Source organism: Trachinotus anak, unplaced genomic scaffold (assembly GCF_046630095.1).
Source record: "Trachinotus anak isolate AG129_WGS33_773 ecotype Australia unplaced genomic scaffold, CSIRO_AGI_Tana_v1 ptg000005l, whole genome shotgun sequence".
NCBI classification, from domain to species: Eukaryota; Metazoa; Chordata; class Actinopteri; order Carangiformes; family Carangidae; genus Trachinotus; species Trachinotus anak.
The window spans coordinates 19,437,271-19,458,084 of NW_027273856.1; the positions used below are offsets into that span (position 1 = coordinate 19,437,271).

Sequence of the window (20,814 nt, forward strand, 5' to 3'; positions counted from 1 at the left end):
GACCAAAATCAGTAGAATATTCTCTCTGTGGAGAATGAATAAAATGAAATTTCATGGCAATACAGCCTGCCATTTTGTTATTGTTCATATCATGTCAAAATAATCCATCCTCCCAATTTTTATAAACTGTCACTAGTTAATTCGAGATATTTCCATTCAGCTAAAGGGTCGACCTCTGCCTTAGCAATCTTAAAAAATGATTGAATTCATTCACTTATTACCAAAGCAAAAACAACAACTGAATATTTCAGAAACTAGAATTACTGCCTCGTGGTTGTATGTCTCCACTTACCAGCCAATTTGCAGGAAATATGGTCAAAAGCTCCCCTTCCTGAGTTGCAGCATTAAATAATGGCCAGAGGGGTCTTTGCAGAACATCACGGTGAAAATGACCTTCACTTCATCATTTTATCCTATTAGACATTTGTGTTATATTGTGTCATAATAAGCATATGAATTCATAAGTTATGGCCAAAACCGTGTTTTGTGAGGTTTTGTGACCTTGACCTTTGACATCCGACAAGTTTATCAGTGAGTCTAATTGAACTTTTTTGCCAAATTTGAAGGGATTCCCTTGAGGTGTTCCTTGACTTTTGATCGTCAAAATCTGTTTATGCTTGAGTTCAAGTGAATGTCTGTGTCAAACTTAGATTAGATAGATTAGATTCCTGAGATTACTGCGTTCATGAGAATGGGAGAGACTGACGACCTGAAAACATAATGCTTCCAGCCCTGGCTGTCGCGGGCGTGGAGGCACAAAAAGTTACACAATCTTCTGATGCAAGTCACATTTCCAAAGTTCACATACTTAATTTTGATTGACGAGCTTTAAATCGGATTCAGAATCACATGTAGGAAAATACCATTTCCAAATTCTTCATAAATTGTAATTACTGTTTTTTATTCAAACTGAAGCTGGTCAAATCAAATATTATGCAGGGAGGAAAGAGATCAAAACAACCACTGAAAAGGCCACTTTCAACATGATAATGTCAGTGAACATAAAAAAAGAGGTGAACGTTCTACAGAAGTTCATTTCAATGTGAATTTCTATCCATCTGCATTTCATTAGCACTAATCACACCCTGCTAGGAAACTGAAAATTACACAGACATTTTACAATAATAGCATTACATTCCAAGGTTTACAGTGCTGTCCTCCGTTTTACACTGGATGGAAAAAATTCCTCTGCTCATCTCAAGCCAAATTTCTGTCACATGATGCTACATCTGTCCAGCAAATCCTTATTTGATTATTATTTGAACGTAATGTATGTTTAATTGTTTAAGTTTGGATAAAAGTCTTTTTTGTAATTTTAAAGATTACCAATCCTGCAATCAATGCAATTCACAAACACACGTGTTTGAAGGGGGGGGGGGGGGGGGGGGGGGGGGGGGGGGGGTTAAATTACCATTTACCCACCCCTGAAGAGATTGTGTGGTGCTATTTCTTCAGAGTGATTACATCAATGAAAAAAACACTACACACTTTTCTGGTGATGTTAATTTTGTTTTTCTTTGTGAAGTTACAGCAAACTGTAAGGAACCTATTACTAATTAAAATAAAATCTGATGCAGAATGCAGCCTTAATACAACCACAACATCCTTACATCCCAGTTGGTAATGACTTCGCCTGCTTTAAGCGCTGTGAAATGGTAGGGGAATGATGTTTTTGTTTTTTTCGGACTTCACGCTATCAGTCAAACAGATTCTGTACAGAAGTGTTAACTCGCACTTGTGACTTTGTTCTTGGCACAGCATGAATAGACAGCTCTTGTTGTAGTTTTTTTTTTTTTTTTTTAGTGTTCATATGGCCTGCCGGATGTTTTCCAGACTCTTCTCAATGTTGTCAATAACCTCCACTGCAGCTTGTGGGATCCTAGTTCCTGGACCGAAGATGGCGCACACACCGCTCTGGTATAGGAACTCATAGTCCTGCGTACAGACAGAGGTGGAACAGTTTTATTTATTTATTTTTTTTTACTATATTTATTGTCTTTTTGTTCTAGTATAGCAGCATCTTACAACATGCAGCACATATTAACACACCACCGAGAAGAAAAAAAAAAAAAAATTCACCACAAAACATGACAGTTATCAGTTTGCAGTGTCCCTTTTTGATTCCATTTGGTTACTTTCAGTTGTCCATCACTTTCAATATGTCCCATGTTCTGGTGTATGTTCAATTTTCAGCCCTGAAAAGGCTTTTATTTTAGAATTGATCCTTGTTCCAGAAGACAAATAACACCTCGTGCTTTTCAGCTGTGTGTAACAACCCTCATCTGTAAGTGAGAATATTTGAACTTAACTGGTACTAATTATAATATACATGTCCCTCTATAAGAATGGAAAAACAAAGGGAAAAAAAATTATAATGAAAATTCAGAAGGGTGATGGATGCCTCAGAACACTGTACTTAGATACGTTCCCTTTATTTGTTGATTTCCTGGGCCTTAAGACATCATCTCAGCTCTTCTCAGATAATTTGATGTTATTGAAGTGTTTCCTCAAAGACAATTAAATTTTCTCTAGCTCCAAATGTTTCATTATATCTCCCATTACATTCAAATGTGTGGGTGCAGTCAGTCCTCATGCTAATAGGCTGACAAATGATACCATATCACGCCCCATGTGGTTTCTTACTATGTTAGAGTCTACAATTGCTAGAACAGCCATCAGGGGATCTAAATCAATACGACTATGCAAAATTGCTGATAAGGTCTTAAAAATATTTAATATTATTTACTCTAATAGTATGATATCATGAGGCAGCTTCACAACATATGAGCCAATGATGCAGGTGTCAACATTCTGTTGTGGGCTGCCAATGATGCAGCAACATTCACGTGCAGGATCTTTTCCTGGAAAAATCTTATTGAGCATTTGCTCATGATGCATTAAATTAAATTAAATTGAATTGAATTAAATTGAAGGAGGCTGTACCTTACACATACTGAAGATCTATGAATTTGCTCTAGTCTGCCACTACTCCTCTGTAATCCCCCCACCTAAATCTTCCTGCCAAGCTGATTTCAAGTGTTCCATAGTCGTTGTGCTTGTCCAATGAGACAGTTTCTCGTATGTATTTGATAAATCTCCTTTCTTATGAGGATCTTGTAGAAGTGTCATTTCCATTGCAGAGTGTATTGGGGAACTGAGGTATGACGGATTATTTTGCTTCAAAAAAATTCTGTACCTGTACTTTTTTTTTTTTTTATTGTGATTAATGTACTATGTATTTCTTTTATAGGTGCTCAAATGATGGAAATACATTATCAACAAATATATCAATAAAACTATGAATTCCTTTTCCAAACCAATCATCAAATATTGTATTATCAAAAGAGGATGCAAAAGAATGACTTTCAATAAGAGGGCATTGGAGAGAGCCAGCCTGCCATCTGTAAAATATTCTGACCCGTGACCAAATATTGAGTGTATGAGAAGCTACTGGATTGTCTATTAAGTCAAGGGATACGGTGGGTAAAGCTGAGATTAGCAGAGCTGAGAGAGAAGAGGGGGTGAGGTAGGGCACAGTTGAGACTAACTACAGCGAAGAAGGAATTCAGCTTTCATATGTGGGTAAAGGGTGTGCACAGTCCCAAGTGATTATGCTGTTAATTACTCTGTTTGGCGGAGAATGACTGACACGAACAGGAAGAGAAGAAATGAGACTGCGCTGCATGAAATCAGGGAAATCCTATAGTGTGGTAATGATAATTATATGAATCATGGCCACCCTTATCATGAGACTGGTTCTCGGTCCATATGAGGGCAAGATGACACTTTATGTGTTATCTGTGTGCTGATCATGTCATGCTAAACAATGTTTTTTAATGGCTCCAAGGATGCCAGTGGTCATGCTGGAGACTATGTAAAAGAGCTTTCCGGGGAGAGCTGTAGGGAATTGATCTCTGTCTCTGTAGACCAGTGGATTATTCAATTCTATGCTGCTTCAGTGTCCACTGCCCCTCCAGTAATGATAATTGAACAAGGACCACCAACCGTATAAGTAAAGGTCAGATATGGTCAATATTATGTACACTAACACTAGCTTGTGTTTTCCACCTCAGCCATATACCACTGAATGCCCAATACTGCGGCCATGTGGCTTCTAAAAAGCATAGCTAAAGGTGCAGTGCAGTGGCATTACCAACATGACCACCAGGACAGAATGTGGAATCACACTGACACCAGCAAGTCACACAATTTTTCCAAGAATCATTAGAGGATTAAATCCTCAAGATCTGCTTCATTATTCATTATTATACAGAAAATTTGATCTTTTAGCTGACATTGTCAAATACAGATAAAATGCATGTAACTGTGCCCACATCTGATGTCAAAGCCAGGATGGATCTGTCTGCACGTTGGATTACACCTATCTCTACTGACAGTGTGCACACAGTCTCTAGTGCATGGAATTTGAATTTAAAACATGCACAAATCAAATTGAGTAAAAAAAAAAAAATTAATTAATTAATAAATCAAAATGTTTGTTCTATTACTGTGGACTGCTAAATTAGTGGAAAAGAGAACAGAAATTAAGTTATGTTTGGACGTTTAACGATCATGAAAATCAGAGGTCACCTGTGGTGGAATGACACCTCCACAGATGACAAGGATATCTGGCCTGTTGAGCTTCCTTAGTTCCTTGATGAGCTCCGGAACGAGGGTCTTGTGTCCTGCGGCCAGAGTACTGACCCCGACACAGTGAACGTCTGCGTCGACAGCCTGCTGGGCAACCTCAAGAGGAGTCTGTTCACCCAAAACCAGACATGGAAAGACAAAGAAAATACATCTCAGACTGAGAAGAACTACACATTAGAAACACCTTTTAATATAATGTAGTGCAGTTCCTACACTACAAAGTTACCACCGCCTAAATCTAATCTTTCTCCGTCGTTTTATGCATGACTTTCACTCCATTATTTTAATTCATTAATTTATGAATTCATTAAAAAATAATCCGAACATTGATTATTATGAAGCTAATGTAGTCTCTTCTCCTTGATGAATGCTGCATATAACACCACTGATGTATTCACAGTGGCCTCTGGCTTTACTTACTTGCAGGCTTTAGTAAAGTTTCCTGCATAGCAAGTAAAAAAAGTGCTTCTAATATTCCCAACTCTGACTCTGAGATTTTAGATTCAACAAAACTATTTTAACACAATATTGAACTCTTTTGTAAACTTGTCACTAGCAACATCACTAAAGCCTAACTTGTCCCTGGGGTCCATTTTCAAAAGCTACATGTATTTCCCATTTACCCGTACCTCAGCTGAGGTTCACAGGTTCAGATGAAGGTCAACAAAAAGTCCAAGTTCTTCCTTGTCCAATAATTCATCATGTAAAACAGTTCTCCCCAGGCCCTTGTTTTTTGAGTGCTGTATTGAAAATGACAGCAGTTTAACATAACAGTTGCTTTTTCATTATGCATTTCATTATTTATTTACTCGCTGCCAGAGGCTGTGCTTACCACCAAGACATGTGATCAGCGGCTGAGAACATTCAAGTGTGACATTTGGTGCTAAATATGTGGAGGTCATCACAGGACATCTTCAGGTCAGGGAGTCATCAGGATTCAACACATTAAATTTATGCACCCATATGATACCCAGAATCTTGTGATATCAGTTGAGGTTGTTTGGTTATATGTGCAGCATGGAATTACTTGTCCTCACCTCCTGTACACATCTGTAAATCAACCAAAGTTACGGGCTTTAGCATCATAGAGCTGCAGGCTGGAGCTGCCTTCCAGCAGTTGGGGCATAAATATTTTCTGCCCACTCAGGCCAGACCACATTGAAATGTTCAGAATGACCTCATTATAAAAGGTTAATTTTTTATGTTTAATTATTCTCTCACACAGGGAAGGGAAGCAATCAAACTGCTCCAGTGCATATTTTGAATTGTCACAGCAGGAAGACCACAGGTACAGCTACTATCATTCACACAGTGAGGCAGCATGCACAATAACAGGACTCCAGTGGTGACACACCTGAGTGGAACGCAGCCGTCATTCACTAGGATCATTAGTTGCACCTGTGTCTCACCACCTTAAATGTCACTTTTTGTCTACTTTGCGCTGCCTGGTCGAAAAGTAAACTGACAAAATGTTTTGGCATTTCTAAATAAATGTCACCCAAAACTTCAAACATAAATACAATAAAATTAGAAAACAAATAGGGGAAAACTTTCAATTAAAAGGGAAATGTTTGTGATTTGATTTAATTGGAAAAGACCGATATATACAGTGCCTATAAAAAGTATTCACCCACTTGGATGTTTTTCCCTTTTATTGTTTTAATAAATAGAATCATGGTCAATATAATTTGGCTTTCTTAACAAGAATTTACAAAAAAAAGTATTCCTGGCCAAAATTACACCATGGAGACAAAAGAACACTCCAAGCAACTCAGAGAAAAGGTTATTGAAAAGTATAAGTCAGAAGAAATTTCCAAGTCACTGAACATCCCCTGAAGTTCAGTTAAATCTATCATTATGAAATGGAAGGAATATGGCACATGTGTAAATCTGCCTAGAGCAGGCCATCCTCACACACTCTGCAAGAAGGAGACTAGTGAGGGAGGCCGCCAAGACACCTATGACTACTCTGAAGGAGTTTAAAGCTTCAGCAGACTCTGCATACAACTGCTGTCGGGATTCTTCACCAGTCAAAGCTTTATGGGAGAGTAGCAAAGAGAAAGCCACTCTTGAAGAAAGCTCATTAAATCTTGACTAGAGTTCACCCAAAGGCATGTGGGAGACTCCAAGGTCAACTGGAAGAAAGCTCTTTGTTCTGATGAGACCAAAATGGAGCTTTTGGCCATCAGACTAGACGCTATGTTTGGCAGAAACTAAACACTGCACATCACCACAACCACATCATTCCCACTGTCAAGCATGGCGGTGGCTGCATCATGCTGTGGGGATGCTTCTCGGCAGCACACCCTGGAAAACTTGTAAAGGTAGAGGGTAAAATAAATGCAGCAAAATATTGGGAAATCCTGGAAAACAATGTGATTCAGTCTGCAAGATAACTACAACTTGGGAGAAGATTTATTTTCCAGCAAGACAGTGACCTGGAGCATACAGCGAAAGCTACACAGAAATGGTTTAAAGACAACAAGGTGAATGTTCTGCAGTGGCTGGGTCAAAGCCCAGACCTCAATTCAGTAGAGAATTTGTGGCTAGACTTGAAAAGGGCTGTTCACACCCGATCCCCATGCAACCTGACAGACCATCAGCAGTTTTGCAAAAAAAAGAATGGAGTAATTGCTGTGTCCAGATGTGCCAGTCTGTATGAAACCTATCCACTCAGTGCTGTGATTGCGGCCAAAGGTGCATCTACCAAATACTGACGTGAAGGGTTGAATATTTATGCAATCACTTATTTTACATTATATATTTTTATTTAATTAACATTTCTTTGTAGAAATCTGTTTTCACTTTGACATTAAAGAATTTCTTTTTTGTAAATTCTCCAAATTATATTGACCATGATTCGATTTATAAAGGCAATAAAATGGGAAAACATCCAGATGTTCAGATGTCCTTAAACATAACAAACGTTTGGCAGAACACTGCAAGAAGAACAAGTGCAACACTTTGTCTTTTAAGTCTTATTTCCATTTAGAGCATGCTGCCAGGCTGTCTGACTGACCAGTACAGTACCAGTGTAGACCGAGGCCAACCGGGAGAGCGTGTGTAAGGGCTTTTTTTTCTAGCAGTTTATGTGAATACCATCTTGCTTGAAAGGTAGGGTCCAGGTAGTTACTGCCTCTGACATTAAATCTGTGTCTTAAATGTTATCTCTACTTTGGCCAAGGAGGCGTAGGCAGCAGATGGTTAGCTCCATTCTACTGAATGCCACTGACCTGAAACAGTGGTCCAATGTCCACATCAAAGCCCAGGTCAGCAAACCCTGTGGCAATGACTTTTGCTCCTCTGTCGTGGCCATCCTGTCCCATCTTTGCCACCAACAGTCGAGGGTTTCTGCCCTCGTGCTTCTTAAAATCTGCAACTCTGAGATTTGAAAAGAGAAAAAAACACAAAACATTTTATGCAACTGAAACAAAAGAAATCAATTTGTCGATCATGATAATCCAAATGCTGTTTAGTTTTATTTTCTACCTGTTGTGGGCCAGGGCAATCTCTTCATGCTCCCCAAACTCACTGCGGTAAGCCCCGCTCACCATCCTGGTGCTGGCTTTGTGTTCGCCAAACACTTTCTTCATGGCATCAGTAATTTCACCAACAGAGCACCTGTAGAAAGCAATAGACAGAGTCCTCACTAATATTTTTTCACATTCCAGTGATAAATAACACAGTGCAATCATTCATTTAGTCCCAATTCACTGTAAGACAACCATATTCAATATACTAAATACTAATGTGTTTGCAGTTTCATTACAGAGTTTCACAATTTATTGCAGCATGTTAATTATCTGCTTTATTAGTGTCAGCGTCACATGACAGAAAGAATAACTGTAGTCTCTTTTGCCACAATATCACTGTGACGGTAATAAGACGGCAACAATCACCATGACATTTCTCTTTGATAACTTCAGTGTTATCAGTGTTAAGTCCACACTTGAAATGAAAATTGCTCAGTCATTTGTGGTAGTTTGAAAGTAGACAGCATATTTTATTGAGATGGATTAAAGCTCTAGTAAAATAGCATGGGATGTTTAAGTAGCTGTAAATTATTGTGAGAGTCGAGATGTTAGATAATCCAGTCATGCTGTGCAACTGCCTCTCAGCAAGTGGGCTGTGATCAGCATGTGGGCTCTTCACACAGTGCTGCGCAGTTATGAAAAAATATTCTGTCAGATCTTTCTTTTCTCAAAACAGGCCTAACAGTATCAGAGTCTGATTCAGTTTAACCGCATGTGTGTGGGCCTAAAAAAACTCTTGCTGCATGTTTAATAAATGGCCGCATGACAGCCTCAGGTAAGAAGACACATTACCCACAAACATACTGCTAAAGGTTTCCCATTAACAATCAAGCCTTTAAGAAAAATACCACAATGATGGAGATGGTGTTCATGTGGGCAAAACAAGATCACAGGGGGTCCTGATGGGGATGTGCCTACTGCATGAGACCTTGTCAGAGAGTTCATCTGTGTTACTTGGACATTCACACTAATAAACAATGAAGGAAAGGCAGGAAACATTATGACTGTGGGAGGTTTGACCTGGCTCGAGCTGCCTCCACAGCCAGCGCTAAAAGGTTGCCCTCCCTGGTTCGGGCACACTCCTCAATGGCTGCCAGGCACTTCTTCGCTGCCTCGGGGTCACGACTTTCCCTCACCTGAAACAAAGCAGGCAACAAGACATAAACGTGTCATTCAAAAATTTTTAGCTGCCCTTCTTACAACATTTACTATTGATAGAATTCTCTAAATACAGGGCACATGAACATGTCAACCTTTTTACATGTGTTCAAGTAGTCTTTAACATTCAAAATGCTGATAGACTTTCCTTTCAGTGGATACTGTATTTAGTCATTAGTTGTATCTGAGTTTATGTCTGCCTGATAGAAATGTATTCTGTTAGTGAGCAATGATCATATTTTGTCATTTTCAAAACATGCTGGGTAAAATCCCATAAATACTATAAAGTTAGAAAAAATTGAAGGAAAACTTGACCTCGACCTTGACTTTGAGCTGATTGAAAATCACAGATCTTTATGATTCCTAAGCACCTGCAGCAGCCATACTGTGCATCTGCCTTATAGCTGTCTACAGTACAACCCAGTCCTCCATAAGCCCTGTGCACTGCACCCACAGAGACTTTAACTGATGTCCCAATGCATAATCACCAGGACATGACATAAATAAGGCATGTTTGTAACAGAGACTCAGCCCTGGAAGATGAGCTACAGTGTCTGCACCACACATACAAAAACCTCAATCAGTCTAAAACTGCTTAAAACTGTCAACATGTGTCAACATCCAATTCTGAGTACTGTCATGAAAATGTAGAGAGATAGATAGCAGAGATAACAGCAGTAATGTCATACAGACAAAACACTTCATTGTCTTCTTTCCTTCATTCCATCATGTCACAGAGTCGATAACAGCTTGTGATCTGCGTTTGCACAAAGTTCAAAGCTGCTTTGCTTGTTTCAAGCATGCTCCTCATGCGATGTATACACTACATGACTTACAGAGTCCTCAGGCGTCAGTATAGTGTTCACACAACACAAACTGCTGTCTCGTTAAAGGGAATCTTGAAATCATTATGGTTTGCATGACTGATCAGTGACAGGGGGTCACACAAGATGTGACATGGGAAATGATGAGATTCCATATGGGAGACAGAAATGAGGGGTCAGTTTGTTTGTGACCTGATTTGCAGTTAATAAACAAGGAAGAAAAAGAGAGAATATGGGTGAGAGAATGGATTGGGCTACACGGGTGACTGCAATTGATGTTGTTCAACTCCATCCCTGGTTTACCCTCCCCCCACTACCTATTGCCAGTCACAACTGGGTCACATCACTGGATGTGGTCTCCATCACAGGTCCAGATATTTAGCCTATATTTTTTGGGTTTTCTCTGGGATTGCATCTTTGAGCAGTTCCCAAATAGCAATCAAGCACTGACTTGCAGGGATGAGTTAACACTAATTTCCTTCGGATCTGGGGCTTTACTTGAGGAAACCCCAAAAACTGTTGCGCGGCAGAAAATCAGGGCTAAAAATCATGTGGTATGGACTTAGCATTAGCAGTATGTTCTGACAGTTACTCTTCAAATGTAATGACATTTCAATGCCCACTGACCTTTCACCAGAGGCAATGAGCCCAAGATACTTTCCAATCTGATGGCAGCAGGTACAGCAGTAATCTTCTGTCAGTTTGCATAAAATATGTGTCCAGAATGATGCTGCAGTGTATGGCAAAAAAGCTGAACCTGGTTCACATATGTGCAAGCCTATATGGAGTTGTACTCCTTCAGTCACTAACATCACTATAAAAATCTGAGTTAAGGTGCCACACAGGCTGACAGTGTTTGGACTGACTGTTTCCCCTGCAGTTAGGTGGAGGCAAGAATTATAGTGTGTTTACGTATATATGAGGGCAATATGGATAAAATGTAAGGACAAACTGTGAGACTATAAGAGTTTCATCTCAATGTTTTGCGGTTTTCTTCGTAGAATTCTTTCAACATTTCTTAGAACAAAAAATGAAGGAGAAAAACACTTAATCTTTAGATTCCACTGGCTTATCTACTTGACTCTCAAAGGAACACTGACCTTTTTCAGTTTTTCAATCTGTTTCTGACGCACAATAGTGTTATCAATGGCCAGCACCTCTACACTCTCCTCCTTCTCCAGACGGTACTTGTTCACGCCGACAATGACTTCTGATCCTGAAAAGAAAAGGACAAAAGATATGCAGGTACATGGATCAGCAAGAAAAAAAAACAACACAGTGGTGCATGTCTTGACAGAAGCACACATCTGTGCACAGCCTTTGACAGTTGTTATTCAGGGAGCAGAAAGAGGAACTTTTAGATAAACAAATGTCTTTATTATATATAAAACAAACCCTAAATCCTCAGAAAGGCAACTGGTGTCACAGCACATAAATCAACAAGTATACTTGAAGACAACCCCCAGGTCAGTAAACCTGTTTAGGTCTACAACATCATCATGGAGTACAAGACAGCGGAACGCATGAAATAGCATTGTAGTATCATTAACAAAAAAAAAAAAAAAAAAGCTGATGTTATGCTTGAACCCATCAGATAACAGTTACCATCAAATGACTGAGAATAAAACACTTCTTTCAGTTTATCCCTTCTTCTGCTTTAACTGTATTAAATCTTACCTACATATACAGTGTAACACAACCCCTTTTACACACCTAATGTACTGTATCTCTGAGGTTATTACCACTGGACATTCATGTAACACACACGTTAACATTCAGATAACTTCTGGATTTGAGGAATCGTTACATAACTGAATTTACTGATGTTATTCCCACTGAAAATTATTTAATTGTTATCACATCTAATTATCAATATTTAGATAAATAGTAATCATTTTTATAATTATTTTTTAAACTCTAAATTGTAATAAATTTGGGTACTGAAAACTTAGTGTTCAATAAATACACAAAAAGTAGACAGAAGCTTTTAATTCTCTATATTCTCCAAGGATCCAAATATAACATTTTACTATTTGACCCCAGTGTAGGAAAAACTAAAAAATGATCTGAGAGCCTAACATGGTCAATCAGAATTCAAGGCCCATCAGGAGTGAAAAAATTGTCAGCAGCAAAGACGTGCTGTCAGGGTGGATCAGAAAGCCAATGAATATCAATGAGAGCAGGCATCAGGGGGATTATGGAGAAAAGCTACCCAGTCTGTGAAGGTTCTGCTCTACTCCATCGCAGTCATTTCTGACGTTACACATCTGAAGTAAATATTAATTTCACAAGACACACAAAGAGGCCTCAATTTAACCCCTGATAGTACTCTGACACAAGTGTATACACATCTCCAAAAATAACACAACAAAATAGGAAGGGCCAGCTGGATTCAAGTTGTGATATGATCTTGTGTTGGGGTCTAACAGAATACAGGCACTTACAATAGGCCTAAATAAAAAAATACTTAGCAGGTGACTGGTTCATCATTTTAGGAGTCAGAGCTGCAAACTAAATAACATGTTCAATTCACATTCAAATTGGGCCACTACTATATGAACAGGACAAAATGAATCTTTATTACTACAAATGTTAATGTTATTTCAGCTTTACTTCAGAAAGTAATTTTACCTAGGTTCTTTAAAGGCTAAATCCACACTAAATATTCTATGGCAAAGAGCACTGACCTCCACAGATTGAAAGTTCAGACTCTACAGAGTCGCAAGTCTATAACAAGGAGTTTTAAAAGGCAAGAAACAGCCCATGTCTTAAGTAACAGGGCAAAGTAAGAGCCATGTTACACCACTTTGGAGAAGTAAAAAAACTTCGTGAAAATTTCACATGCTCAACACTGAGGACACAGTGCCTGCCTTGCATGTGTGACCTGCAGCTGCTACTACCAGCTCTATCTTTCTACATTGAGTATGGCTTAAACATGACCATCAATATCAATCAATTCTTTTCATTATAAACCTTATTAACCTTATTTACCCTCATTCAGAGCAAGACACACACACACACACTTGGACTTATATCTTTGTGAAGACATCATTGTCATAATGCATTCCCTAGCCCCTTACTCTTACCTATGCATATGCTGCCCTGGGACAGAGAGAAAGAGTGAGAGTACCTAAAAGCGAGTGTGTCCACTCTCTTGCTTTTTCTTGGATACCAACTGATGACAGATGACAGTGACGACAACTTGCTGTATATATGTGAAACTAAATATATATATATATAATAAAATATAATATCTATATTTTATCATTTTTTTTCACTCAAACTGTAGTGAAAGGTGTCAGTTTTATGTAAATGTTGCTGGCATCATGTCAATATCATTAAGAACATTTGTTTCCCTGTCTATTTTTGCTGGGAACTATGCGCATCATGTGTGAAATATAGGCGAGGTGTGTCTTGTGTGTCCGCTATGAGAAAAAAAACAGCAGCTCTCTATTAGGGGAGGTTAAGGACAATAAATCAAACATTTCATGCCAAACTTGGTGAGAAATGTGACCATTTCACACAGAAGGAGGAACTATATGCTTGACTAAATGTCAAGACTGTAACCTCCATTAGACATGTCAAGTTCATTGCAGCGTTGTCACACACAGACTGAAGTTAAGTGGTAGAGAGTATTAAGTACTTTAAGCAGAGGGAGACGATGAAAAGATGAAAGAATAAGAGGCTTTACAGCCATTAGCAAATGACATATTTATACAGTACCGGAGTCAATGCGGGCCTGTCTACGTGCTGCACACTCCTCAATGCGAAGTTTTGGAATCCCCTCTGCCACAGCCCTGGCCATGCCTCCCATCTCTTCAATATCTTTAATGAACTATACAAAGGAAAGGAATGATGATGGATTAGTTCTGTTGTGATTTCACTTCATGTATTGTGATACTCACCGCACTAAAACTAGACAACATGGTTCTAAAAATTTTCTAAACAAGGATTTAAAAGAAATAAATTAGCCCTTAGCTGTATGTTATGGGTATGTTTAGGCCAAACAATTTGGCAGAGCAGTAAAATATTAATTAAAACCCTACTGCCATTACGTTCAGAGGAAGTCAAGGCAGATGCCCATTTGTCCCCATGACAAACCTTCAGTGCTGTGTTGTAGACATCATCCGTGAGAGACTCCATCATGTGCGAGCCGCCCCAGGGATCAGCGACTTTGGGGATGCCCGACTCCTCTTGGATGATGATCTGGGTGTTCCTGGCAATACGAGCGCTCTTCACTGTGGGCAAGCCCAGAGCTTCATCGAATGAGTTGGTGTGGAGTGACTGGGTTCCCCCGAACACAGCTGCCATGGCTTCAATCACCGTTCGGATCACATTGTTGTATGGATCCTACGAGAGGAGACAGAGTGGAAAGTTGTGATTATCATCCATTCATTTTACAAGTTTGAGTTTGATTTAAACATTTTCTTATTATTCTTATAGTGATTTATATTTACTTGCTCAGTGAGAGACCAGCCTGAAGTCTGGCAGTGTGTGCGCAGGAGGAGAGACTTTGTATTCTTGGGCTGGAAGTTTTCTTTAATGAGCGTGGCCCATAACTTCCTGGCTGCCCTCAGCTTGGCAATTTCCATGTAGAAATTCATCCCAATACCCCAGAAGAACGACAACCTGACAGCACACACACAACATATGTCAAAAAAGAGAAATATAGACAGTTATTAAAACGGACAGAACAAAATGTTACTGATATTAATTTTGCACAAAAATAGAAATCAAGTGTTTCCTGTACAACACAATATGAGGTAGACCCACCAGAGTTTCAGTCTGCAAAACAGTAAGATCTAAAAAGTGCTTATTAATCTTTATGTCTCATTATGCTTTATGTCAATGCCAGTAACCTAAAAACACAGATTTCACCCAGTAACTATGATTATGAATAGATGCTACTACCTTATTAGCAAATGGAGGCAAGCAGCAAACCTCATCCAAGCCTCATCCCCAGTGCTAGCGTGTCTAATAAAGTCCCACAAGACACAAAACCCATGACACAAGAAGAGCAGAGTTGTGATACTACTCTGGTTAGTTTATGACTAAAGCATTGTTTAGGGTACAGCAACCTTTCAGTCCTTTCGCCCTTCCCACCCATCAGCAAACACATTTTTCAAATTTTGGCAGCTGAGTGTACACTGCCCACATTCAACTGCTATGTCAGTTAAGACTCAATGTTCGAACTTTGTCCAACTCCCTGAACTGTCTCACTGTGGCATTTGGGTAAAGGTACGAGAGCTACAGCGATAAATCAGCTGGGCCAATATATCAGCTGATTCCTTAATATAGTTTGTCCACCAGAAAGGGCTGACAAGTTTATTTTTTCACCGCAAAATATCCCATTCAGTACATATCATGGTTACAAAAACTGTATACATTTATGGAAAAAAAGGTTATCGGCTAATTTGTATTTACATTAAACTAAAACGATATTGGTCAGGAAAATGGGCATCAGTCACCTGTTCTTGATCCTTTTTTGTTACTATAGGAATATTTTTACTATCTATCAAATAACACAATAAATTAGGGCTGGAACTGATGCCCAATGTCATTATTGACTAGTCTGCTGATTGCTTTTTCAAGTAATGGATTAATCGTTTAGTCTATGAGACGCTGGAAAAGGGAAAAAAATGCCCATCACAACTTCCAAGAGCCCAGAATGACGTCTTCAGATGTCTTGTTTGTTCAACTAACACTCACAAACCCAAAGATGCTCAGTTTTCAATGATAAATGACAAAGACGAGCTGAAAATCCTCTAGTGTGAGAAGCTGGAACCAGATTATGTTTGGCAGCTAAATAAATGAATCCATTATCCGTTTAAGCTTAACAAGAAATATTGCTAATAAGATGGGACAACTGTGCCTTTCTCTTGTAAATCATATACATTTCTAACCTTCACCCTTTTACTGTATTGCAGAAACTCAGCACAGTAAAACACAAATGACAATGCAGTGAAAGCTCACCACCATGGCACTGAAAACATGACAGTCAAATTTTCAGTCTTTGCGTGAACCCTAGTGTAAGCACTGGTTGTGAGTCAGAAACAATCAGCTGCAGAGACAGATAATAGCAGAAGGTGGAAAACCTTCCATGTCAAACAATTGAGTGACATCTCCTGATTGATTTAGAATGACTGTCACTAAGGTCTGTCTCCGAAGTCATTACGTGGAGAAGGGCCGAGCTGGACTGTCAGGCCACATGCCCATTTAAGGCTGCTATTATCTGTGTGATTGAAAGGCAGTGAAAAAAGTGGCTGAAGGACACATGAAGAGGAGATAATGAAAGTACAATACAGAGGGACAGAAATTGGACCGAGGGCAGGGGTGGTGAAGCGGTGCAGCTATGAAACTGACTACAAAAAAACCCATCTGCTTTCTACAGCAGTTGCATTTTTATACATCACCATTAAAAGTTATCAAAAAAATGTAGTCAAAAAGAATCACATAATGTTTTTAAAGATGCATTATGGGTAGCTCTGAGAATACAATGCCCAACTTTGTTTATCTCATAAAGAAATGAGTAGTAAATGACAGCAATGATGTTGGACATATCAAGCTAACGTGTCCAGTATATAAGACCTTTATCAAACTTAATCCTATCTTTTTTCCTTAATATGATATAATACATTGCCACATTTATTATGTTAGTTATTATGCATAAAGCCATACAAGCACACAGAATATTAGAGGGGACAACTGTGGCTGTGGTAAAGTACATGGGAGTTTCCCCACTAACAGGATATGAAGTCAGTGCCTGAGTGAAATACGGAACTAAATGGCTACTGACTGACAGCACGAGCTCCTGTTCTCCAACAACACACCAACGTGTCATTATTTGGGTGATTAAAGCTCATCAATTTCATATCACAAGAAAAACGATTGTAGTCTAGCAATAGAAAAAGTGGAGCAGAAATTGAACTGTAACTGTCACAAGAAAGCAATATAGGAGAAATACTGAGTGTCAAGTATCTGTAGTCAAAATCAGCCAATGGCATTTTGTGTTTCAAACTGAATTTTCCACAAAGGGATCCATTAACTACTTATATCTTATCTGTTGATCAGTATATTTGGAACTATGACACACTTATCAGACTAGGCATTTTAATTCATAGCAGTAGTGGTTGGATGTACACAAACACCACATTTATCACTTTCAGGAATCTCTCTTATCTAGCCTGGTTGTTATTGGAGAGTATATTTACCAATTTGCACACTTAAGTACAGACCACATTTCTAATTTTCAGAACCTTTCTAAGTTTATTAGAAATATATATTTTTATTTGGTGAAAATATTCTTAATTTATATTAGTGCATATTTATATTCTATCCATGTATCTCTTGTTACAAAATAATTAAACAATATTTAAAATTGCATTATCAAGCCACAGCTTTAGGCGACAAATACGTAAATCATAATCCGTTGCCTCCACCCTCAGAGATATCTTTATATTTTGTACCTTGGGGCAAACTCATCAATGGTTAAGCCTGCTTTCAGACCAGTGCGGCAGTACTCAAGGCCATTAGCAATGGTGTAGGCCACTTCCAGGATTGCATCAGCTCCAGCCTCCTGAAGGTGGTAGCCACTGATGGATATCGAGTTGAATTTGGGCATGTGCTGTGAACATGGTCAAGTCAGTAAATCAACAAAAAAATAATGCAGTGTTTGATAAATGTCTGATAAATGCAGATGCACAGATAACAGAAGGTACTTACCTTGGAGGTGTAAGCAAATATGTCTGCAATGGCGTGCATGGAAGGCTCTGGGGGGAAAATATAGGTGTTGCGTACCATAAACTCCTTCAAAATGTCGTTTTGAATCGTGCCTGTTAGTTTGGCTTTAGGCACACCCTGCTCCTCTCCAGTCACAATAAACATAGCCAATACAGGGATAACTGCTCCGTTCATTGTCATTGAAACAGACATCTTCTCCAGTGGGATTCCATCAAAGAGCATCTTCATGTCCTCAACTGTGTCTATGGCGACTCCAGCCATGCCAACATCTCCGTGGACTCGGGGGTTGTCTGAGTCATAACCACGGTGCGTCGGCAGGTCAAAAGCCACAGAGAGACCCTGCTGTCCAGCTAAAATGACAGAGCAAAAGAAATTAGAGATGGAAAAAAAGATTATTGGATGAGGAGAATTTTAGATGGGATCTCAAAGACAACGTAAGAAAAAAATGATTGAAAACATCAGTAAATAAGACGTGCAGGCAGTCATTACATCAGTGTCACAACCATGTGAATGGCTGAAAATTGCTGAAAGGCTTTACACAGGGATTCTAGTGATGAATGAATCAATGTACTAAAGGCCTGCTTCAAGCTACTGGCAAACCACAGACCACAAGCACCATCAACACAGAGGATTCTATTTTTAAGAATCTGTCTGCTGATTAGACTTGCTATGTTTTCAACAATTTTACATTGTGTCTCCTAATACTGAAAAGATGGTTTCTTGTGAGCCCCACTGTAACAACATATTGATTTTCACAGCAGAAGAGGACCTCTGCTTTCTCTGTAGTTGTCTCACATTTCTAATTACTGGAGGAGGTGAACATATGATAATTGCTCATCAGGGCATAAACATAACAGTCTTAATTCCAGACATCTGAATTGCTGATCACATCCTGAAACTAAATGGCATTTCAGTGTGATTATCGTCTGTATTTGTGGCTTGTGCCCTTACAAGCTTCTGAGACGTAAAAGGTTACAACTGTTCATACAGAGTCTACACTCACACATATACTGTCTATATGTACACACATGCATATGACCCATATGACAATGCAACAATGCTTTTAGCCTTTCCATCTTTTTTAATCTAATTTGCCAATTATTCTGTCTAATTCAGAGTGTTACCTCTGGCATAATAAAACATTTCAGTACATTTCTTAAAATTTGCTCTAATGCTGAGTCAGCTACTATATCTGAATGATCATATGATGGACTAAACTACCAGGTCCAAGGAAGAATAACAACCAAAAATGACGGATTCCATGTTTCACAATAGATTTGAATCTATAGTGTTTCAAAAATTGAAATGTAAACAACAACAAAATCTACCTTTAATGTTATCTTTATAGAACTTGTTGCTCTCCTCCACAGTGCTAAAGCCAGCATACTGCCTGATAGTCCACGGTCTGTAAGTGTACATGGTGGGATAGGGCCCTCTAGTATAGGGAAACACTCCTGGCAATTCATCAGCGCTGCCAGATGAGTCTGCTTTAGTGTACACTGGCTTGATGTTGAGTCCTTCTGGCGTACGCCAGATCAGATCCTCTGGGTTCTTCCCTTTAAGCTGTTTCTTAGCCAGACTGGCCCATTCAGGATGCAGCTCCACCTGGTCCTGCCATGGTATGGACGTGTGGATCAGAGAGCTGTGTGTGAGTGCTGAGGAGACAGAGGCTCTAACCAGGCGTGCGGCAGCCAACGCTGCACATGCCCTCTGTGCAGTCAGCATGCTTGCTGTCGGCTCAGTCAGACACACATGGATCACCTGGGGAAGACATGAAGAACAGTTGTGAGATCATGTGTACATGTTAGGGGGAGTGAGTGTGTGGTGGTAACGCACCTGGCCAAAAAAGACTTGCCGGCCATTTTTATCATTTTGATCGGGGACAGTGGCACGCCTTCAAATATGACCATATGACCATTTCTGAGTCGTCAAGAAGACAGTCATCAGTTCAGCATGAATGTTATTCAAGCAGCGTTTCATCCACAGAGAAATGAACTTTCAGTGTCGGTTGCCTGCTCGCTGACACCCTCTACAGTTTATTTTGGTGAACAATTACTTAAAGGCCAACTGGTAACGTAATGTGGTCCCATCACGACCTGTTACAACAAAACAAAACCGTGGGAGGCTGTAACCGCCAATGAAACAAGTAAAATGACTGTAACAATTGACAACCATAAGAAACATTAGCTAACGTTATTGTAACCGACAGTGCAAAAGTGACACTGCAGTTAAATATCACAGGGTTAATCAGACACTGAGAATATATTTCGCACAAGTTTGGGCGTGTTTAACCTTACACGTCAAGCATGTGTTATATTCTCGCTTGACAGTTTGCATTTTAGAAATTCAACAGCGAAAACTTTATGTACCTTTTAGCGTTGCTCACCTAGCTAACCAAACGACTTAATATAAGAAGTTTCTCATCTTCTCTCGAAGTCACAACGTTATCGTGTAATTAACCCACTATGGACAACCACTGACTTTTCCAAGTAATAGTAAAAAAGACAAAAATGCAAGTTAATGCTGAAATAACTTTAACTAAACTACGGTTGTTGGTTCACTGCTAAGCACTTGTTAGCTAACCGTAGATGTTGAATTGCTATGAGGGTTAGCATTAGCGGAAGGGGCCACAACAACGCCCGCTAACAAGAGACTTTCTGCAGCGGCGCTATGTTTCACAGCACTAATATTTACATATTTTAATATAGATATTTTTCTGACCTTGTCGTCTGTTGTTAGCTTTCAGGTTGACAGAAGGCGTGTGTCCGTCTATCCAATGAAGTTTCATAACATTAACAGTCGGCCAATCGCATGCTACAGTCACTGGACGAACCTCGACCTAGAACCCCGGAAGTAAATATTGACGCAAAGCTTGTTGAAATTGGTAGAGATAAGTAATGTCAACCATT

At 39.3% G+C, this 20,814-nt stretch overlaps 1 protein-coding gene across 1 annotated transcript; it reads right to left on the reverse strand.

The window, feature by feature from the left end:
- Window positions 1-785: 785 nt before the first annotated feature.
- On the reverse strand, window positions 786-20,765 carry mmut (methylmalonyl CoA mutase). Its single transcript, XM_071478751.1, has 13 exons — window positions 20,627-20,765; window positions 19,234-19,666; window positions 17,888-18,255; window positions 17,632-17,789; window positions 14,623-14,794; window positions 14,267-14,515; window positions 13,889-14,000; window positions 11,266-11,381; window positions 9,204-9,319; window positions 8,140-8,271; window positions 7,884-8,031; window positions 4,591-4,758; window positions 786-1,935 (listed from the first exon to the last, which is right to left on the reverse strand). Exons 2-13 carry the CDS (start codon window positions 19,628-19,630, stop codon window positions 1,807-1,809), a joined length of 2,265 nt encoding a protein of 754 aa, XP_071334852.1. The 5' UTR covers window positions 19,631-19,666; window positions 20,627-20,765; the 3' UTR covers window positions 786-1,806.
- Window positions 20,766-20,814: the final 49 nt, after the last annotated feature.